Source organism: Eubalaena glacialis, chromosome 3 (assembly GCF_028564815.1).
Source record: "Eubalaena glacialis isolate mEubGla1 chromosome 3, mEubGla1.1.hap2.+ XY, whole genome shotgun sequence".
Lineage (NCBI taxonomy): Eukaryota > Metazoa > Chordata > Mammalia > Artiodactyla > Balaenidae > Eubalaena > Eubalaena glacialis.
Window position 1 is genome coordinate 141538033 of NC_083718.1, and position 24065 is coordinate 141562097.

General features: G+C 34.2%; 1 protein-coding gene across 8 annotated transcripts in view; it reads left to right on the forward strand.

Annotated features, from left to right (window-relative positions):
* DOCK7 (dedicator of cytokinesis 7) overlaps positions 1 to 24065 on the forward strand; it is a 185493-nt gene that overhangs the window by 109432 nt on the left and 51996 nt on the right. For 5 of the 8 annotated variants that reach the window (XM_061184108.1, XM_061184109.1, XM_061184110.1 and 2 more), the window contains 9 exons: positions 1536 to 1705; positions 8750 to 8842; positions 10037 to 10126; positions 11079 to 11174; positions 13731 to 13871; positions 13957 to 14070; positions 15564 to 15734; positions 17683 to 17822; positions 23626 to 23795. In XM_061184108.1, coding sequence (XP_061040091.1) covers positions 1536 to 1705; positions 8750 to 8842; positions 10037 to 10126; positions 11079 to 11174; positions 13731 to 13871; positions 13957 to 14070; positions 15564 to 15734; positions 17683 to 17822; positions 23626 to 23795 — 1185 coding nt within the window. Of the gene's footprint in view, positions 1 to 1535; positions 1706 to 8749; positions 8843 to 10036; positions 10127 to 11078; positions 11175 to 13730; positions 13872 to 13956; positions 14071 to 15563; positions 15735 to 17682; positions 17823 to 23625; positions 23796 to 24065 lie in introns of those variants that run through there. The other 3 variants (XM_061184111.1, XM_061184112.1, XM_061184115.1) reach the window with 2 other exon arrangements.

Below are 24065 nucleotides of genomic sequence, written 5' to 3' on the forward strand. Positions count from 1 at the left end.
TCCTTACAGTTCCCAGTTCAGTTTTTTCTCTTGATTATGTGTTAAAAATATGTGCATGAAGTTCCCCAGTATCTCAGTTAAAAAAAAAAAAAAAGATAAGATAAATAGGATAAATAGAATGTTATATTTGTCATTCAGAGTGCTATTGGACATTAAAGAAGAAATATGATGGCTCAGTAGTTTCCTGATAACCCTGTGAAACCTACAATACTATAAAAGATTATCCTCTAGAAAAGTTCTGATCTCTTCATGGTCAATAAAATCATACAGCCTTTTTGAATATTAGAGCCCAGAGTAGCCACTTGCTTTTGTTTTATATGACATAGGTGGTAGTGGTGGTGGTGGGGGATGTCTTAGTTTGAATCACTCTTTTGTTGTTCAGTTAGTAGGTTAATGATTATGTTGTGCATACCTTTCAACCTGTTTACATATTTGTCTGTATGAGTCATCCATCTATCACTAGTGATAATGGTAAGTGCCCTTTTCAGCTGTTGTCAGTGTTAACATTAATAATGGTGACAAGTAATTATGACATTCACTCTGAAAACTAGGCATAATAGTAATCTCAGTTTTAGCACATTTTATTTCTTAATTGAAAAAGAGAACTAATTGACTCTTATAGTCTTGTTCATAATTTCCTATCTTGATTTCTAAAATTATAGTACTTGAGTCTCTGAGTATATAAGTGATTGTGGACTGTATATAATGCTACTCCATTTACTGTTCCATTCAGTACACTATTAGAATTTCACAGATTTTGCAAAATGTCTTTTTTACATGCTGACCTGAAGACTATAAACTACTTAGTTGACAGGTGTGTGTCATTTGCAAATATGACACTCAGAAAGATTTCTTTAAAAAAGAAAAATGGAGATACAATTGTTGGGTATTTTATGTTCATAGATCCTGGTTGAATAATGGTACCAGGCTTGATTCCAGACAAAAAAGGGATTCTTTGCTTTTGTTTGTATAACCTGGGCTTTTAGGAGAATTATCTTTAGTATACATTTATGTATGTATATTATAAAGATGCCATTTTTTTATAGTTAAAATTGTCACTGATAAAGATAGAGACCTAAGCCATAGTTTCATTTAAGAGATATTGACAGGAAATTGGCTCTCCCTCTTAGTGAATGTGTTTCAAGGGGCAGAGCAGGAGGGGTGGGAAAAAAGGAAAAGATATTAGCTGGAGCATTTTGGGTCTTAGATACCCTCATATATAAGGGAAGGTAACATTTGTGTATGTTTCTTATTACTTTTGTTTTTTATTGTATATGTAATACATAATCATAGAAACATTGAAGAGATAATGATTGTATTTATAATTCACATGGTTTTGTCAGCTGCTGTAAAATAAATTATCTTTGTATAGCTATCACTAGGTCTGGAGTGTTTTTCTTATTTATAGTATTTTCATTTAGAAATAAAAGCAATTTATGATCTTTGTGGAATTTTGTAAAGTGGAAGAGATTTTTTCAGGTCCTTTGCTGATTAATTTTTTGCTTAATTATATGTTATTTTATATACAACTCTAGGTCCTGGGGGTTTGGGAGGATCAGTGCATTATGCCACAATGGCTAGATCTGCTGTGAGACCTGCAAGCCTTAATTTAAATCGTTCTCGGAGCCTTAGTAATAGTAATCCAGATATATCTGGAACTCCCACATCACCAGATGATGAAGTACGGTCAATCATCGGCAGTAAGGTAAACTGAAGATATGCGTCTATAAATTTGGTTTTCAGTTTGTGAACAAATGAGAAATGTCCAATTGTTTTACTTTATTTTTAATTTTAAAATGTATTTGAGTTAGTAATAAGAAAGAAATTGTGCGTTTCTGTTCTATCAGTGAACACATGTTTGATGTTTCTATTCAATGTTTTTGCTATTACAAACTGGTTTGTGCGCTCTGCTCAAGAATATCTGCCAAATTAAAAAATTTGTGCAGGATGACCAGTCACATATGACTCATTGTCTGTCTGATTATCATGTGAAAAATGGTTAGATTGATTTTCTAGAGGATTAAGAGAGACCTGTGACTGCTGTGTAGTTGGGACATATTATCAACTTAAAATATGAGCCTCCCTTCTCCAAAAATATCAAGAACAATGATTAACAATTAATAGAGCTACATTTCACATGGAAAACTCTATGTAAGGTGCACCAGGATTAGAAAAATATGATTTATTTAATCATGGTTAGTGATTATCCCAGATGATAAGGGAGAGGCCAGCCAGTATAAGATCCAGCTGTATTTTATGTAAGCATCCATCTTTATTACCCCCCCAAAATAAACTTAAGGAACAAGTAGTCATTACCTTTCTATAGTTAAAGTACAAAAATAACTCAGAGTTTGAAAATCAAACTGGAAAAAAAGAACAGTAAGACTGAGGCCAAGAAATCACATTATGTTGGGTTTTGACCAAACCATTTTAAATTGATTTTTTGCTATTAGAAAGAAGGAAGATACCTTTGTTACGGAATCATAGCCAACTTTTCTTTGGCATTTTATTGTGTTAATTAGGATATGATGAAGAATTAGTAAACGTGTTTTGGGGTCTGTGTTTAACCCTTAGCCTGAACTAAATAGACCTTTTTTTTTTTTTAATGATCTGAGCTTGTTTTTGTGAAATACTTGAATATAGATCAAACACATCAGAATTACTTAAATCTACTCATACAGTTACAGAAATTTTACATTCAGACACTTCTAATAAACTTTAGCATTGCGCATTTTAAAGTACCTTTTACGTAATTTGAAAGTAATTTCTCACAGATCAAAAATATGTTTTTTAAAGTAATTTCTTACAGATGAAAAAAATATTTTGTAGCCTTATAATTTAAAAAATAAACATGAATTTCAATAACTTAAAGATCCAAATAGGTGTTACTCTAATTAAACAAACTTTCACTTTTTGTGAACTTTCTGAGAGAATGATGTTCAGATGTATTTACATGGATGCTGCAGAGTAACCTGAGTAATACAGGAATTACAAGAGACGGCTTTTCTCCCTCCACATATCTTTCCATGTCTAGGAAGAGAAGGTTTTTTATCCTTGTCTTCATTCTTGATCTTTTTTTATTGTAATGGAGGTAATACTTAACATAATTTACGTACTGTAAATACAGTTCTTCAGTGGAATGAATCTTATTTGTGAATTATAAGAAATTTTCCTATTAAAGAGCTATAGATGCCATTTTTCTCAAGGTTCTACTTTTGAAACATCTCTTAATTTCCGTAAGATTTGCATTATGCTTCATTTAGCATAATTCTAGAGTTTTCCTTTATATATGATGTATTTGATAGATTATAACATCAAGATTTAGAACAAAAGTGTACATGTATTGGAATGATTATTTGTCTTTTTTCAAGTGGTTCATAAAATGGGACATAATAATGATGTAAACTTGCTTCTGATATTATGATATACATAAACTTTTGAGAAAGCCGTCATAAGATGAGACTTTGTCTTATGACAATAGTCTTGTCCTAATCAAATTTTATTCAAATGGTTTTTGTGTGTTCTTTTTTTTTGGTTGCATTACTTTTGATAGCTACCTACCTTCATTTTGGACTATCATTTAGTCATAATCCCTAATAATAATGGTGTATAATTTTATCTCATTGAAAAATTATAAGGAATCTGAAGTTTATTTATAGCTACGCTTCATTTATTCTGATTTTATTGGCTTGGAAATTAGAGAAACTCTTCTTTAATGATTTTTGTTTTTCACTCTGCCTTAGCCATGGTCATACCCTTAGTCTTGTCATGATGAATAATTTTAATCCTCATAATCTCAATTTCATGCATCTTGTTCTCTAACCATTAGCTTATATTTTTCTGTCTAGTACCCCAACTCCAACAATTTCTCTGCTTGGCAACCTCCAATCACTTGATCGTATGACCTTTTTACTGTACCTCACGCCCCTAATGTTCTTTCTTCCAATTTAGCCAGCTTAAATTCCATGATCAATCATTATAATTATTACCATTATAAACAAACGTCAATTCCCTTATCTTTCCCTTACTTCATTTTACTTGCTTAGCCAAACCTCAAACCATAGCTGAATTCAGTTGACTGCCTGTGCTGTTAAACATGATTTGAGAAATGCCATGATAACTGGTCTCATTTGAAATTAAAGGCCATGAACCTCAAGAGAGCCCTTAATGCTGTCAAGCAATTATACTAAATTTCTTTATTCCATTTACTTTCCCATTCTCCCAGAAAAAGGTTTAATGCCTTCTTTGGTACCTCAAACCCTCTAACAGCTCCCCACCAATCCCCCTCCTCACTTTATCTCCTACTTCATTAAGAAAATTGAGGCCATCAGAAGAAAACTTTTGTCACCTTTGACCATCACATCTACCTACCCACTACCATCTACTACTACCTACTACTTAAAACTCTGCTATAGATGAACTGTCCATTTCCCTAAGTCCATTCCCTGCTTGTATACAACCACCCATCCCCTTTCACCTACTCAAGATCCTCACTCCAGCAGTTCTTTCATCACTCTCCTACATCATCAGTTTCTCCCCATCTACTAAATCAACCCATCCCATAAAATGGGATAAAAAATAAAATTTTTTTTATTTCTCCCATAAAAAAAATCTCCTCTCTAGTATTTCTGCTGGTAGCTTCATCATTTCCCTGCTACCTTTTGTAGTAGAATTCCTTAGAAGAGTTTTCCATACTTGCTGTCTCCAATTCTTTTACTCTCATTCTTTAACTCCTATTACCCTACTTGAAACATATTCCTTTGATCTTCCGCCCATACTGCCCTTCTAATGCCCCCAGTGCTCTCCTTGTTCTTAAATCCAAAGGTTAAGTCTCAACAGTTGGCTGACTTTACCTTACAGCAGCTTTTGACACAGTTAATTCTCCGATTTATTCTATTTACTTAGCTTCTAGGGCACTACACTCTCTTGATTTTCCTCTTTACTGATTACACCTTTTCAGTCTCCTTTGTAGATTCTTCTTTTTCTGATCTCTTAATTTGGAAGTGCCCCAGGCCTCTGTCCTTATTTCTTGTCTTCTCTTTTCTTGTTTTCTCTTTTCTCTACACTCACTCACTTCGTGATCTTATGAAGTCCTGTTATTGTTAAGTATCACTTTATGCTGATATCTCACAAAAATTGTATTTCAAGTACAGATCTCTCTGGAATTCTAAACTCAGCTGCCTTTTGTAAATCCTTTAGTTCAGATTTGCATATATGTTAAAGGTAGAGCCACTTCTCATCACCTCTAGTACTACCATTTGGTCTGAACTACCATCATCTCTTCCTGAATTAATGTAATAGCCTTAAAGATGGTTTCCCTCCTTCCAACCTACACTCACTTCACAACATAGCAACCAGAATGCTGCTTTAAAAACTTAAGTCACAAATAAACAAAACTTAAGTTGGATTATGTCATATCTCTGAGCAAGATCCTATGACTAACTCCTTTACCTCCTTTAAGTCTGTACTCAGAGAACTACCTTCTCCATGGGGTCTACTCTGACCACTTATTTAAATGTATAAGTGTGTCTTTCTCCTTAGCCTTGTCCCGGGGACTTCTTATCCCCTTACTCTGTTTCTTTGACTCATAACATTTACTACCTTTTAATGTAACATATAAATTAGTTACCTGTTATGTTTATTTTTTAGTGTTTGTCTCCCTTTATTAGAGTATAAGTTCCATGAGGGCAGAGGTATTTGTTCACTGATGTATCCAAAGCAACTATAATGTCCAGCATATGAAAAGTACTCAAAAGACATGTATCCAAAGAATGAATGTTAGTAAGCATTGAGTATCTCTAGCAAGAGTAAACAACTTTTTAAAAATTGAATTATGCTTTTGTTTGCCCTCTTGCTATCAGGATTAATTAAATACTTAAAGATCTTAAGATATTTGGTTTTATGAAAGTTTTGGTTAGACTTCATTTCCTAATACAAAATGCAGAACTCCTAAAGTTCTAAAATACTATCAACAGGCTTTTATTACTCTAGTGGCTGTAAAACCATATTTGTGAGATTTTTTTCATAATTATTTTGCCAAAACTGATCTTTCTTTGTCCTAGCAATGTTCTTTTAACATTCAGTTGTGTAAATATATGGTTACATCAGGTTTGAATTTTATTGCTTTTAAGCAAATGCCAGTGCAATTTTACATTGATAATCAGTTTCTTTCTAATGTATCATCTCCTATTTTTTCATTTATTTTTCAAAAACTGAGAGCTTACTGTGTGCATAGCTTACTAAATCCACTATGCTGAGGATTGTATTGAAACATGAGTATTGATGTCAAATCAGATACACTGTGAGCCTTATTCAGGGAAGGAGCCTATCTATACCTAAGGGACAAAACAAAATAATAATGTTACAGAGATTTGGCAAAAACAGAATAAAAACACTTTCATGCACATGTACACACATTTGATTAATCTCTTCTGTTAGTTGGAGATATGTAAACCTAGTTATTATATTAGTAAATATCAGTGATGACTTTGCTTAACTAAGGGCTGTTTGATATAATTCTTAGCTGTATGACATTTAAATTATGGAAATAATTTGCTTTACAAATAAATTGGCCACCAGTTTTCTTTAAACAGTTGGCTTTGACTTGATGTGATTATAACTGTTCAGTGCCTCAGTATTGTGGATATAATGTATAATTAATGGCACAAAGAGATTTATTGTTTATTCTCACATTACTCATTAGCATGTGCCTTAGTTTTAAAGGAAATTATTAAGCAAGAAGTTAAAAAGTGAACTTATGAGTACGGCAGAGTTATTGTTTCTCTTTTTGTAGAAATTTATGGTAGAGAGAGCACAGTTGTAATTTTGCAGAAATTAGATGCTTATATTTTGTTATTTTTTTTTGTAACATGAGTAGTGACATAATTTGGGAGACTGAAAATTTTTGTTTTAACTTATCTGAAAAACATATTGTGTGCTGATTTGCTTTTATTTGAAATAATATAATGGGGTTCTGAGAAGTCTTTATTAATACCTATAAAATGGGGTATTTTATTTTAAACAAATCTATTGATTACATAATTTTATGAGTATTTGAATATTGCCCAATTTACTTTGCTAGGAAGCATTTGAAAAAAACATGTATGGCAAGTTTTTGTTAAAACTATTTTTTAAGAGTTTACTATATTTGAGGCATTGTATTCAGTGATTTACTTCCATTATTTACTTTGATCTTTACAGTATGAGGGAGACACTTACCATTATTCCTATTTTGTAGCTAAGAAACTGAAAAAGAGATTGGGTAACTTACCTTAGATTTTACAGTTAGTAAGCAGTAGAACCTGGATTTGAATTTTAACTCTCATCTTACACATTCAGTGTCAAAAATGAGGGGAAATGGGTAGTTATTGCATCATTTCAACTTCTTTGTACTTTTGGAAAAAATAGGGAGAAAAGGAGGGGAAATATTCTCCCTAAAAGCTAAGCCCTTGAGAGCTAGTAGTTTGTCTTCCCTCTTTCCCCCTCCCCTTTCCTCCTCCCCTCCCTTTCCCTTCCCCCCTAGCTCCTCCTTCCCATAATATACATGCATGGGCCTCACTCCCAGAGATTGTTATTTAACTGTTTAGAGGTAGGGCCCTGCATATTTGTGGTGGTGGTTGTCCTTAACCTTCCCAGGTGATACTAATGTCTACATAGAGTTGATTACCACTGTTTACTCTTTCTTTTCTTTTACCTATCCTTCTTTGGCGCTTTCTGGTTTGGGTTCATACTCAGGCCCTAATATTTTTAGTTGGCTTGTCTTGTGTTGTCTTCAGCAGTCCTCTAAAAATCTCTTATACCTTGCTCAGTTCTATTCGTAGGTTCCCAGGGCCCAGCCCATGTTGCTGAATCTGGATTTCTGGGGGTAAGGGCCAGAATCTGAATTGTATAATTCAGGTGATTCTAATGATCAATTTTAAGAAATTGAAGTAAAGCCCCAGTTCCCTTTACCTGGGATCATAATAACCTCTTTCAGAGAAGACAGACATAATTCACTTCTGGTCATACACATTAATAGCATATTAAATTAACTTCAAATTAATGATAGTGATGATGAAGATACAATTCCTACAGACAGCCCTAGCATAATGTTTTTCATTACGATTTTTATATAAAAAAGTAGCCCATTATGTTTAATTTCAACAAGCACGATAAGACTGAGCACAACTCCAAATCTACCATCATATTTATGAAGGAGCAAATATCGGGCATCTTTTTTTTCTTAATTTTTTACTTAATTTTTCTTATTGGTCCCTAAAAGAGGAGGCAAGTTCAAATAGAATTATGGAGTATTGCTACACAGAAGTTTTCAGTTGATGACAGATGGAATAAAATTAGTCTTTTAGACAAGATTGGAATGTTTTTCTTCTTCCATTTTTTTTTTTTTTTTTCTTTTAAACCCTAGTTAGATTTAGAGGAAATTGTCTGTTGCTAACTTGTACCATCTTTGAAGAGAGTTTGGGGGGATGGTGCTGTGGGATCTTTAGTTGTTGATACCTAAAGGTGATCCCTTTATATAAAGAGAAATTACCTTTAAATGCTATACTTAATTTTCTTTGTGATTTTTAAAAAATTATGTAATGAGATAATTTTGATGAACTAATATTCTGTAGATGCCTAAAAATTTTGGTTGCTTTAACAGTACTAATTAAAAACATGTTTGCATTGGAAAGTCTGGATTTCTTTAAGAATATAGCATGCCACATGTAATATTTCTTTCCTTTCCAACTGCTTTCTATTATATGCTTAGGGTTTAGACCGCTCCAATTCCTGGGTTAACACTGGTGGTCCAAAAGCTGCCCCATGGGGATCCAACCCCAGTCCAAGTGCAGAATCAACACAGGTGGTGTTTATATTAGAGGTTTCTTTATTGGCTGCTGATGTTTCCCTTTAGAACATTACTTTTTAGTATATACTATGATTTCAGTGGCTTGCTTTTTAATAATTAAAAAGTGTGTATTTTTGTTTACCTAGCACATTTTCCAACTGCTATGCATGAATACCACCAATTGCACCAGTAATACTCTCCTTTCCTATTTCCTGTCTCCTTCTCCTTCCCTCCTGTACACCCCATTGATGTTTCAGTGCCTGCTGCTTATGCAATTGATGGCTTTGATAACAGTTTCTACTTTTGGGGTAGCGCATCTTTAGTAGGAATTTAAAAATTTTTTGTGTGGAAAAAACCTGACAGTTTTCCATTCGCTTTTGGTTTAAAGTGTAGCTATTGTATCATTGTCATTTAGCATTTACTATCTTGTCATTTTCTTCATAATCACTGACTAGAAATATTGGTAATAAGCTGAAATTAAATATGAACAGTATATGATCCCCATGCTGTAAGATTAAGTACCAGAAGCAAAAATCTGTTTTAATCTGTACTGTGTTGCAAAGTATGAAATTTGTTGTAACTTATTTGTACTAGGTTTTGCTTACTTAAGTCTAATTGCTTGATAGCTAATACTGCATGATTCCTCAAAATATACTTCTCATCTGTGTATTGGCTTTGGAGGACAATGCTCTCGTTCTTCAAGAAAAATTTTAATTGCAAATTTATTATAAATGATTTATATTTAATATAGTATATGGCTAACCTGAATCGTAATTTTTGATGATAGTGAAACATGAAAGAAATTATTCTAAACTTTTAATTTTTTAATTAAATATAAAATTCTTGATTTCTCTTTTTGGTCCGAGACCCGTGAGAAGTATGTTTTTACTTTTTACATTTTCTTACTAGATACATGCATGTGTATAGATCACACAGATAAAAGTTTCATTCTTTGCAGCACTCTGAATTTATATAATCATTAAAATACTTATCTTTTAAAGATAAAATAAATAGAAGCCATTTTGATACTTCTAATGCATTGTCATCAAAGCAACTTAAAATAGTGAAAATGGGATGAGCAGTAAAACAGATGGCTGTTAAAATGACAGTAAAGCTCTATGTAAAAAATTGTATATAATCCTTGAACTGCATAGTCATCCACAGCAGACTTTAATGGTATCTCGTCATTCATTCATCTTCACTCCATAGGCTATGGATCGAAGTTGTAATCGTATGTCTTCGCACACAGAGACGTCAAGTTTCTTACAAACATTAACGGGACGCTTACCAACTAAAAAGGTAGATTCATATGAAGATAGTCCATGTAGGGGGAAAATAATTCCAACAATTAAGTAGATGTAAGGATTCTTTACATAACCAGTATGAGATGTTACAATAATTGCACTGTTTTAAAAAATACATTTGAGCAAACATTGCTTGTCTGATGTCTTTTTGGGCATACCTCTCCATTGCAAGCTCTTTTACATTATTATAATGTTTATATCTTTGCAGATGACTGTTTTTAGAGTTTAGTGCATTAAATTTGATCATTAAATTTTAGTACCAAAAAAATTGTATCAACTCTTAATTCTGTTTCTGTAACTGCTTCTGTTTTGTGTTTTAAATCTCCAGGGAAAGGAAGATGAGTTAGAAAAATTATCACTCTTAGTAAGATATGTTGATTTGCTTCCCTTATGCACAGTTTTGTTAGTCCTTTTTCATATTAATATACACTATTGTGCAAATGCTTTGTATGCATATCCATTATAAGGCAGGAAATTTCTGCTATTTTAATAAAAAGACTTTAAATACCTGAAAACTTGAAAATTAATGGCTGATATCAAAGTTTAAATTTTTAAAGGTATTTCCTAAATTGTACCAGCAAAGTTCATGAATGTATTTGCATATGCTGAAATATGTATGTAAGGCACAAGCCAGATTTTATTTGTAACTGTGAGTTTTCGGTCTAGTTTCTTTTTGCACGTACAATTTAGGAGCCTATTTCCCACCTGTCCTTTTAAAATTACATTTTACTCCAAGATAACATGTAATTTTTTCAGCTATTCAACATGCCACTGTCTTACGTGTATAAATAGCCGTTTCGTTAATGGGTGTCCTCACTGCATCATTGAATGGTTCACATGCCTTATTTTGCTTATTCTCATTATATCTTCATTTGTACTTGCATTATTTGGTTTGTGTTACCAGCAGACCTGACACTGATAATAACTTTGGATTTACTTCTGGATAGCTATTTCATGAGGAGCTGGCTTTGCAGTGGGTTGTTTGCAGTGGCAGCGTTCGGGAATCAGCTTTGCAACAAGCCTGGTTCTTTTTTGAGTTAATGGTGAGCAAACTAAACACATTCCTTGTTTTTCTTATTAAACAATTTTGTGTTAGCTCATGATTTTATCCTAGAATCTTTTCCTATTGCCCATCTTATGGTTTTACATGTGCCTCCAAGACAAAATTACCTTTCCTACATCTGTCAATAAACACTGTGGACAATCAGCACAATTTAGATGGAGTTATAAAGCTAATTTAAACTATATTTTTAGGGATAGTTGCAGAAGCTAACTATCTTTTTAAAGGAAACCTGTGATACATTCTTTCTTAGTCTGAACATGCTAGTGTATAATGGCAGTACTATTGATTTCATACCAGATAAAAAGAGCTTTATAGATACCTACTGCTTTTATGGTTAGAAAGCTCTTAGGGAAATGCCAGTCACAGCCAGTAAAAAACAACAACACTTTCTATTAATTCAGTAAATGATATTAAAACAAATAAATGAATTAATATTTTAATAAATATCTATACACACAGCATAAACACAAAAGCAATATACATATATACACAAAAGCAATATACATTTATTAAGTATGTACAGTATGGTAGCACAGCTCTATGGGCTAGGGATTACCAAGGCACAGAGAGATTAAGTGACTTGTTTAAGTATACATAGCTTGTATACAGCAGAGCTGTGATTCAAACTTAGGCATTCTGGCACTAGGGACCTTCCTCTCTAGCTTCTAGAAAGCTGAAATCACTGAAACTTTTTCTTCCAAAAAAATTATGTAAAATAATAAATAAGAAACAAAGGAAAACAAAACAACAAAAAAGAGACAGAAAAAAGAAAGAAAGAAAAGAAACAATGGAAGTTTCCAGAGTATGCCATAGAATCATTCTCAGCATTGAATGTTACTTATGTTGAGGATTAGAAGACATTTCTTCTGCAAGTTAAAACTACAATGAGGTATCGCCTCGCACCGGTCAGAATGGCCATCATTAAAAAGCCTACAAATAATAATTACTGGAAAGTATGTGGAGAAAAGGAAACCCTTCTACACTGTTGGTGGGAATGTAAATTGGTGTAGCCACTATGGAGTATAATATGGAGGTTCCTTAAAAAACTAAAAATAGAGCTACCATATGATCCATCAATCCCACTCCTGGGCATATATCCAGAGAAAACTCTTAATTCAAAAAGTTACATGCACCCCAATGTCATAGCAGCACTATTTACAATAGCCGAGACACGGAAGCAGCTTAAATATCCATCGAGAGATGAATGGATAAAGAAGATGTGGAATACATATACATTGGAATACTATTCAGCCATAAAAAAGAATGAAATAGTGCCGTTTGCAGCAACATAGATGCACCTAGAGATTATCCTACTAAGTGAAGTAAGTCAAAGAGAAAAGTCAAATACCATATGATATCACTTATATGTGTAATCCGAAATATGATACAAACGAACTTGTTTACAAAACAGAAACAGACTCAGACATAGAAAACAAACTTATGGTTACCAAAGGGGAAAGGGGGTGGGAGAGGGATAAATTAGGGCTTTGGGATTAGCAGATACAAACTACTGTATATAAAATAAACAACAAGGCCGTACTGTATAGCACAGGGAACTATATTCAATATCCTGTAATAAACCATAATGGAAAAGAATACGAAAAAGAATATATATATATAACTGAATCACTTTGCTGTAACCAGAAACTAACACAACATTGTAAATCAACTATACTTCAGTAAAAGATTTTTTTTTTTTTTTTTCAGTAAAAGATTTTTAAAAAGACATTTCTTCTAGAGATTTGCTAATCTACAAAAAAAAATAAATCAGGGACCATATGTAAGTGATAGGCATCATTTTTTTCCCCTAGAGAATAAACACCAAATTGTAATTCATGTGCTTTTAATATAAGATCAAATGACTTTTTTTTAATAGTCTTACATGTATGTTCAGATTTCTTAAACATGAAATAGTTTGACTTGGCTCTGTTATTTACCAACTGTAAAACCTTGTCATTAATTTCCCTGAATTAAAAAATTTTAGTACCGTTAACACATTGTTGTGATAAGAATCCATATCTAAAAGTATTTGGTAAATTGAAACCACTTTAATTTTTACCTAACATTTTATTCTTAATATCTAGTCATCAATATTTAATGTACACCCACCCACCATATGCCACGAGATGCTAGGTGCTAAAGATACTACATGCAGTCAAGGTTTCTAACCTCTCAGAGCTAACAGTTGGGGGGACATGGAATGGCAGAATTGTTAAGTCTTGGAAAGATTTAATTTAAAATAATTTTAAAGGATGAAATTTTTTTCTGTTGACATACCCATAATTTTTTTCCCACTGATAGCCAGGATAATGTCATGAAGCTGATACAGAGATTGAGTTGTATTGTGTTTGATATTTCTCTAGCGCATACAAAATATTGTAGGGAACTTTTTCAAAATATTTGATGAGTTAAAAGTATTTTATCTATCTGTTAAATTACATGGTATGTTGACAAAAATAGCCCTAATGTTTAGAATCTCTGTAACTGTTCATTACATCCATAAGAAATTAAACGAATGGCTTATTTCTCTTTTCAGGTAAAGAGCATGGTGCACCATTTATACTTTAATGATAAACTTGATGCACCAAGGAAAAGTCGTTTTCCAGAACGTTTCATGGATGACATTGCTGCTCTTGTCAGCACAATTGCTAGTGATATAGTTTCACGATTTCAGAAGGTAACGGTAACTTATTTTTTTAAACTAAATCTGTGTTTCAAGCACACGTTAAACTATATTTGTTTTTCTTTTAATTGTTTCCCAGGACACAGAAATGGTTGAGAGACTCAACACAAGCCTTGCATTCTTTCTCAATGATCTGTTGTCTGTTATGGACAGAGGATTTGTCTTTAGCCTTATAAAGACCTGCTATAAACAGGTAATGTATAATTAGTAATAATTAGTAATCAAATAATTTAAATGCTGCGTTTGCTCTTTTAGGGCTGGAGCTAAGATATTTTTCAAGAACACATTTATATGGTGATGTTTTTAAAAAGTGGCATATTTTTATTAGTAAGGGAAAATAAATTACATTTATTAGGACACAGGACTATGGCAAGCTGCTGTCAGTACAGCTGGCTTTTCATTGAGTTATACTGGCCCACTTATGACTCTTTGATTCTCATTCAGAAGTATACCATCAAGTCAGTAGTCTAAATGTAAAGCAGCCCCAAGATGCCATGCAAGAGTAGCATTTTTACTGAATGAACAGCTAACCCAACTTTTTCTGTCTTAAGTGATTTTTAAAGCAGTTGCATTTTGCTATGTATTCCTCATGATGAAGCCCTAGACATTGTAGAGTTTAGAAGCATGAGTAGATGTTTACCCAAGTCACAGATATCATTATCTAGCTTCTTCTAAACTAAAAGTATCCTAGAAGTTTTCTACAAACAGCTGGTTTTGTTTTAAATTTTTTATCAAATGATTAATGAAACCTGGCTTTTAGAAAACATTAGTTATTCGTCCTGATAGACCATTTGGGTAGTGAGCTGTATAATCATCCTAGAATTACATTTTAAGGGAGCTTTAAAAATGTACAGATCTCTGTGCCCCATCCCAGCATTTCTGAGGAGTTTGAACCCTGGTGGTGGGGGTGGGAGTGTGGGAAACAGTGCTTATAAAGTACTCCCTGCTGGTCCACAGATTAGTTTTGGGGAACTACTGGTTAAAAATGCTATTTGGCAGTCTAATACTTAGAATTTTGAAGCTCTGTTCTATTGGATGCCATTATTGTATGTTTCTTTTAATAGAGAAGTTAAAACTATGCGTGGGCACTGATCTATTTGCAAGTATTTGCAACACTATGTATTATTTTTACTTTTTCCCTGAAATTTCATGTATTATTGCTCCCCAAACCTGTCCTGTCTTTATTCTTCAAGCATTGGCCTCCTACATTTGCCAAACATTAAACTAGACTCTAGGGATGCTAAAACTATTCAAATAAGTCAGTCTATATATGTCTCCTCAAGTAGCTAATGGGTGTAGTTGGGAAAATAGATAATTATAAATATAGGTTAACACAAGGTGCTGTAAAAAGAATGGATAATTTCTTTTAGGAAGTTATTTTGGTGGTATACTTTTTCTTCATAAAGTATATCTTTGAGAAGTGGAAATATTAATGCTATATTGGGAATATAAGAATGTGGCTTTAAGAATGCACCTAGTCAGTGGATTTATACAGTAAATCTTGTAGTTCCAAATTTTTTATTTTAGGAGTAACTTTGGAAAAAGCCGATACTGTTATTTAAACCACAGAATTCAAAACTGCTCACTGAGTACTGTTCTTTAATTCTTTAATCCATCATTCTGGTATTGGTAGTAGAGAAATGATATGTTCAATTGGTGTTTTCTTATTTATGCAATGCTTACAAGGTATCTTCAAAGCTTTATTCATTACCAACTCCAAGTGTCTTGGTGTCCCTGAGGCTGGATTTTCTGCGCATCATCTGCAGCCATGAGCACTATGTTACCTTAAACTTACCCTGCAGCCTGCTAACTCCACCTGCGTCACCATCACCTTCTGTTTCTTCTGCAACATCTCAGGTATGCAAAATGTATGAAAACAAATTTTTTTAAGTCCACACTTGTGGAAAAAGCATTCTAAACACTGGAAAACATGAAGAGTAACACTGTTGAATAATAGCTGTGTGACAGGCTCCATACTAAGTGCTTTATAAGTATTAATCATTTACTCCTCACAGGAACTCCAGGAGGTAAGTTCTGTTATTATCCCCATTTTACAGGTGAAAAAAACTGAAACACAGAAAGGTCAGTAACTTACCCAGGGTCACATAGTAAAAACTGGCAGAGCTAGGCTTTGAACCATGGCACGTGTTGGCTTATTCTATGGCCCAAGTTCTAACCACTTTGTTGTACCCCTCTTACCGATTCATGCACAAGGGAGTGAATTCAGCTACATAAACTCACTTGATGTTTTCACAAGTTGTGTTTGTTTGAGGCAGACACAGACTGAGTTTGGGGGACAAGGTATTTATTAGATGTCAATACCTGTGAAAGGAAGGGGAATGAAGCATAATTTAGCAGAGAAAGAAGTCAAACTGCAGTGCAGTCCTGGCAAAGCCCTACCTGCCTCTCTTGTATCCAGACAACCCAAAGGAAACTAGATGGGTGTTTATGGGTTTTCACAGGGTGCCTAGTAGTTGCTCTGAAGATGAAAAAGGGTTATCGTAGCAGTTATTATGTGTCCTGTCATACAGATTGAAATGAAGCGATTCTGTGGTTTTTGTATCAGAGAAGCCTGGATGTTCCCTCCTAGTGAAACATCTTCTTGCTATATAATTCCTAAGGCAAACAAGCTACTTCCTTAAGCTCTTAATGTCTAAAGTCAAAGTGGATATGAACTCTTTATAAGTTTATTTTGGAGATATTTAATTCCTGAAAGTAATTCCCTACACTAGATCAATCTCAGATGTTTAAGAAAATTTTAAACTTTACTTAGAAAGATTAGAAAACATCAGAGAACACCCCCAACTTTTCATTTTACCTTTGCAAAAATTCTTAAGGATCAGCCTATTTCCACATACTTTTACCTGGCTAGGACACACTTCTTCCAATAACAAATGAGGCTAGTCTTTTGCTCCCTTCCCCCATCCTCTGTCAAAGATGTGGCTACACAGTCAAGTACAAATTAATCAAAGGTACAGTTCCTAAAACCTTTAATGAAATACATTTGTTTACACCTGACTCCCTGCTGAACATCTCATTCAGCCAAGAAATTAACAGAATTTCTTCCATTATCTTGTTCCCTACTTTCTCATCTAACTGCAGAATTTTCAGATTCTAATAGATGACAGAGACATCACTCTTCGGGAGGTGGGGGCAAGGATAGTTGTATATGCTTATTAGGAAGATGATTTCTCCATAGAGAAATCTGAAGTCTGTTCTTCTAAGAAACCTCGCATGGGCGGTCTTGAATATGGATTAAGGGTGATGAGATTGAGGACATTCTTGCCTTAAGCTGTATCTTGGGGGGGATGCTATTTTACAGTATTAAAAAAGTTTTAAAAACTCAGTGAGTGGACAAAAAAAATAGTAATTTTCTAGAGATAGTGTTTTCCCTGAAAAACAACTTCATTAGTATTTGAAATTTCTCTGGAAACCGATAGCCTTGACTATGAATATTTCTCTTGTACTCAGCAGTGAGTACATAATGTATCATATGGATTTAGTTCCTTTTTTCCCTTCAGAGTATGATATTGAAACATTAAGTGGCTAAAAGTATAAAGGAAAAAGCAGATGAAAAAATTTTAATATGAGAAAAAGGAAATTGAAAATAATTAAAAATGTTATTTCATCATAGTTTCCTATACCAAAAGTAAGAGCAGTTACTTTCTCCAATGTTAATAATAGTAATGTAAAAATAACCTCTCACTTTCAGATAATGCTCACATCTCATTTGTTGTAGTGCTCTGTCTATAGAATGTTTTGTTGCATAGCTGTTACAGTTTTGTTCTACCTCACTCCCAAACAGAGTTCTGGATTTTCTACCACTGTGCAAGACCAGAAGATTGCAAATATGTTTGAATTGTCTGTGCCTTTCCGCCAGCAACATTATTTGGCAGGACTTGTGTTAACAGAGCTGGCTGTCATTTTAGACCCTGATGCTGAAGGGTGAGTAGACCAGTTTTTGCCGTGTAGAGTATCAATTTGATTTTGGAAAATGGGACAGAAGTATCCACTTAACTTCCTAGGAATCAAAAGAATACTGTTTACCACTCTTCTTCTACTTCTGTGTTCACTAAGTTCCATACTCATGTTATTTCTATATTTCATCAGTTTTAAGAAAGACATTTTTTGTCATCTCTGAATTTGATGTTTGTCTTGAAATCAACATTGTATCATGGTTTAGTTGGTGGCCTTTTTTTCCTTCTTAGTAGTACGTAAAATATTTGTGCATATTAGTAGATGGACTTTTAGATTTGCTGATATACAGCAGGCACATTTCAGTTAAGTAGACTAATCTGTTTGATTCCTTGTGAGGAAAATTTATGATTTGCCATCATACTCTGTAGCATGTACTTCAAAATTTGCTCTATAAACCAATGTACTTAGGTTTTAGAAACTTCCAAAATTGTGTATACTTTTAAAGAATTACTGGAAATTGATATAGTAAGAAGAGTATATTGTCTGATGATTTGAATTTATAGAAATAGCTTTTCTATAAATGTGTTGTGATCTAAGATCCCTATAGGGTATTTCTATCTTAACAGCTATTTTCAAAAATCTGAATGACTGTAACTCATTTGGGTAATAATTGCTTTTTTTTTCCATAATAGTATCATTAGGAGTTTGTAATGCAGTTTAACCTGAAGTAAGAGCTCCAGAGAACAAAAGGAGATACTTTTGAGCAGGTTTTTTAAGAATCCTATGATGTATTTGTTGAACGAATGAAAAAGGATGCTTTTAAAGTTCTTAGCGATAGGGACATAGTGAATGCTTAGTAAACTGTCAAAGGCTAAAGCTTCTGCAAATGAAAGGCATGAGTTTTTTTCATAACAGCAACTTCTCGTGTTAGGAATATAGTTTTAAGAAGCAGTTTTTCACACTGTGCTCTGCAGAGCTGTAAGGTTCTGAAAAGGTCCTTAATGTGCTTCCATGTAGGATGGGGTTGGGGTGTAGACATTGGAGTGTGGAGAGGACAGACGAAGTGGGTGAAACCCTGGGTCTCCCACCCCTGCTTGCCACCACTCTTATATTTTGCCATTGATAAATGAATATAATGTCATTGGGGGGGGGTAAGGATCCATTGTTTGAAAAAAATCACTCTGAAAACCACTTCTAAACATACTACCTTTCTTTAATAACTGTTATATCTCAATCATTTGACTCTATATTTCCAGTATTTTTACTTGATACATCAGGATAAGTTTGGTTACCAGAAACAGAAAACCTTTCTTCATACTGGCTGGCTTTATTAAAGGAAGGATATTTATTTTTTCATAATTGGAAGAAAGGTAAGGTTTTTAGCACACTATAATCAGCAGCTCAATGATGTTATCAGGGTTCTGTTTCTTTATATCTCTTACTTCTACTAGAAACCCCTCAGCTTTATCCTGAGGCTAGTGTGCCTCTCATGACTGTAAGATAGTTGCTCTGTCAATTGAGCTTAGATTATTGTTCATGTCCAGCAGAGGACAGAGGGAAAAAACCCTCTTTCAAGCATGCAATGCACATCTTTTCTTTGGGCTGATTTGGCTCACTTGCCTATCCGGTACTGTTACAGTCACCAGAGCAATGCCAGGTTCCTGGATGGATTAGATCACTTCTACTCAGATGTGGTGCTTAGACTGGTTTTGGTTCATGGGTGGTTTGTTACAAAGTGGAAGGTAAGGACCTCATGCCTAAATGTAAATCAGCTGTCACTAAAAAGTGTTTAGTTCATATGATATTTTTTTTTGTAGACCTTCTCAGTTAAGGAAGCAATTAGTTAATTAACATTTATCTCTTCTCACACTGGTAATGAAACAGCTTTACTGGCTGTCTGCTTTAAGTAGCAGGGCTAGTCTGATTGGATCTATCTACTTTAGAAACTGGGGGAATGGAGTCAGCTTCCCCTGAGTCACAGGGGCAGGAATGTATACCTGAAAATTTTTACATTCTATTAGGAAGGAAGACAGGGGAAGGAGATGTTGTGTAGGTGTTCAGCAGTGTCTGATAAAAAATAGAGAATTCTAACAGTCAACTATTTTTGTGATGAGGTTTCTTTCTCACATGAAGGATCAGTTCTATTAAAATAGATACATTTCTGTGGAACAGTATAGGACCTATGAAAGACTTCTTCTTTTTTATCTCTTCCAGCTGGTCTTCAGAGTTGGTCCTTTGACACTTGGAAAGATTTTCTATCAAGTCTGAAAGCCGTGATAACTGTGTTCACTACTACTTTGTCTATTGAGTTAAAAAAGATAACTGGAAGAGCTTTAAATAGTAATATACAGGATTATAAGCTTTTACTGTTGCTTGTTTCCTCCTTTTCTCACTCTTTCCTGCACCCAGTCCATTAGCAGATGCCTTAATACTATCTCCAAAATGTATCCCAAGTTCAGCTACTTCTCTCCGTCTTTACTGCTGCTCCCCTAATCATGCTTCCATTCTTCCCTCCCTAAAATCCCTTTTCTACCCAGCAGCCTACATGGTCTTTTAGAAATGAAAATTAAATTACGTCACTTCCTGGCTTAAAACTCTTTAATGTGTTTAAAAGCACACTTAACTTTTAAAATAGTAAAAGTGTGTGTTTTTAAAATAGCATTTAAAATAAAATTCAGACTTAATAATGGACCTCAAAGCCCTATATATCTAGCTCTTGTCTACACTGCCACTCTCTTCCCTCCTCACATACTAAAATCTAGCCATCCTGGCCTTCTTTTCGTTTCTCTAATGGGCCCAACCCAGTCCCACCTTAGGGCTTTTGGACTAGGACTTTTCTCTGCCTGAAGCAAGGCTGAAATTGCCCTAAGATCTCTACATAGGAATTTCCTCCTTGTGATTCTTCAGGTCTCCACTCAAAGAGTATCTTCTCAATGAGACTGTCATTGGCCACCCAGTCTGAATTAACAGCTGTGTTGCCGTTGCCACAATTATTCTTAACCAGATAAGCCTGTTTTATTTTCTACAAGGCACTTACCTGAAATTTGCTTGTTTGTTCATTATCTGTCCCCTTCCCTTAGAATGTGAGCTCATGAGAGCAGGCACTTTCTTTCTTATTCACTGCTGTATTCCCACTGCATTAGAATTGTGTCTGGTACAGAGTGGACACTTGATAAGTATATGTTAATTCAGTGAATGAATGATTGACTATGAGAGACTCACATCTCTAAGTTTTACATTCTTTTTATATTTACATAGATAAAATACAACATACATTGTCTTAGATAGACCCTTAAGAGGATTTTGTTTCTTTTTATTCCTTCTGCTTGCTAAGTAATCAAAAATAATTCCTTGAGTAGCAATAATATGTTCTAATATTGTTTTAAAAATTTATTTATTTTATTTAATTTTGGCTGTGTTAGGTCTTTGTTGCTGCGTGTAGGCTTTCTCTAGTTGCAGTGAGCGGGGGCTACTCTTCATTGTGGTGCGTGGGCTTCTCATTGCGGTGGTTTCTCTTGTTGCAGAGCATGGGCTCTAGGCGCACGGGCTTCAGTAGTTGTGGCACGCAGGCTCAGTAGTTGTGGCGCACGGGCTTAGTTGCTCCGCGGCATGTGGGATCTTCCTGGACCAGGGCTCAAACCCGTGTCCCCTGCATTGGCAGGCGGATTCTTAACCACTGCGCCACCAGGGAAGCCCCATATGTTCTAATATTGACCAAAGATTTGCGCTCTAGAAATTTTCATTGCAGTTAGAAAGTTACAACGTTGAAACAGGATACTATGGTTAAATGCAAATTTTGTAGTACAGACCCAGTTTTGAAGAAGATTAGCACCTTTATTATAGCATTTGTAAAATTGAGTTATTATTTTTGTGTCTGTGTTTCTCTCTTGCTAAAGCAAGCTCTTTAAGAACAGGGACAATGTCTTATCTCCAACATCTAGCATAGGATATGACAGGTCCTGCATGCGTGTGTGTGTGTGTGTGTGTATGTGTATAATGGCTGAATGTGATTGAGTAATGTAGACACATGAAAAGGCTTCATGAAGACCAGTGGGTAGAGTTTAGATAGGTTGAAGTCTGGCGCTGGTAGCTGCTGAGAGATGTTAAATATATACCCAGGTTTGGGAATCATCACTGGTGATACAAGTTGAAAGGGAGAACATAAAAGGCAAATGATCAGAATCTGAGACTTGGGAAGAATGATGGAGAATATGAGGAATAATGGGAACTCTCTGGAGAAAATACTGAGAAGAAAACATAAAAGATGACAAAGTGTCAAGTAGAGAGCTAGAAAATGAAATCTGAGATATGTTCATTAGATGGAGTTCTTGACAATATTTAAAAATATACTTTCTGAATAAAAACTGGAAGGAAGAAGAATCTCCAGCTAGATTTCATACACAGCTACGTAAAATGGTAGATAAGCTCAAGAGCCCCGGAGGAAGAATACCTGGTTTCAAGTCCTAGCTTTTAAATCTGCTGTGTGATCTTAAAAGAGAAAAGCTAATATTTACTGAAAAAGGCAGTGTGCAAGGCACTGTGCTAATAAGCATGTTACATAAATTATGTAACTTAATTTTCACAGCCACCTTATGAGGTAGGTTATTACCTTCATACATAGATAGGGAAATAGAAGTTAAGTATCTTTGAAAAATCATTTAGCTATTAAATGATGAAAGGGGTACAGTACCATGTGGTAAGCATTCAAAAACTTTTAGTTTCAGAGAAAGAGAGTAGATATTAGGAAGTAAATGGAAAAAAAACACTTGATATATACTGCACATTCAGGAAGTTTATTACTAGAGAAATCATATAATAGTTTATTACTAAGAGAAATACTATAAATAAGCCAGAGCAAACTAGTTTCAAGTGAACATGTATTTTCAAGATAGGAAAGAAGGGAAGAACTTAGTGAGGAGGGACATTGAAGCTATTGAAGAAAGAATTTTTTCTGAGATGAAAGGAAAGATGATTTGGTAGCTATAAAGATGGAGATGTGTTAAAAGACCTGGCCAGAGCAAATTCAGAACAGCTTTTCTTTCCTAAAAGGAAGTTGGAGGTAAGGTCTTCTATTGAGATTGATGGTGAGAGGCTTAAGGAGAGAGAATAAGGTCTGAAACAGCTGCCAGGTACAGCATTAAGGGCAGTTGAAGTTGGATGAATTTTTCTTTAGAATGGTTTTCATAGTCAAAGCAGCTTCAGTCTAAGAAGAGAAGCCAAAAAAGTGTGAAGATGAGAGTGATCCTTGCTAGTGTATTAGCCAGTTGAAACTCGGGATTGAGAGTCTAGAAAGTTGTAAGAGCCCAAATGAGCAAGGAAGTTCAGTTTAAATAGAGATGTCGAAGGCAACCCTAGCCATGGACTACATAACCCATTAGGTAGAGGATTTTTCTTTTAGATAAAGGAAATAAAAGTTTATTTTGGTTAAATGTGAAAAGATTTTATTTGATGAAATAAAATTTACAACTACTTAAAATTTACTTTTTTTGCTTTAAAATATAACCGTAACTGGTTTTAAGTTATTTAATATTAAAATGCCCTAAGGAGTTAATGAAAAAATATTCAGATTTACTCTTAAGTGAATTTGTATAGTATTTCCTTTTCCCTCAGTTCTTATTTTGTACAGTGAGATATTCATTAATTTTATTTATTTTTTGGACATTGATTAATTTTAAAATGAGAAGTGTTTTATAGGAATACATGCAAATATGTGGCAAAGTTAAGAAGCTGAATAAAGTGGTTCAGTACCATGACTTACTGTTTGCTCTAAAGATATTAACTAATCTCTGTGACCTTACTGCAGCTGCTTCTTCATCTTCTTTTTAAATAGACTGTTTGGATTGCATAAGAAAGTCATCAATATGGTACACAATTTACTATCCAGTCACGACTCAGACCCACGGTACTCTGACCCCCAGATAAAGGCTCGGGTGGCTATGTTGTATCTACCTCTGATTGGCATTATCATGGAAACTGTTCCTCAGCTGTATGATTTTACAGGTACTTAGTATATTTAAGACAACCTAAAGGCAAATCTCAGTGTTTAAAAGTATTAGAAAATATCTCAAAGGTGATCTTATTTTAGGAAAAGAAATATAAGGAAACTTACACTGACGTAGGTACACTGTAAATACTTAACATATTTCTGAAAAACTTTTGACTATGTGAGAAAATTCACTGCAAGGTTTCTGTAAGCATTTCTTATGACAGATTTTTAAATAATGATTTTATAGCATTTCTATACCTACCTATTAGGAAATAGGGGTTTTT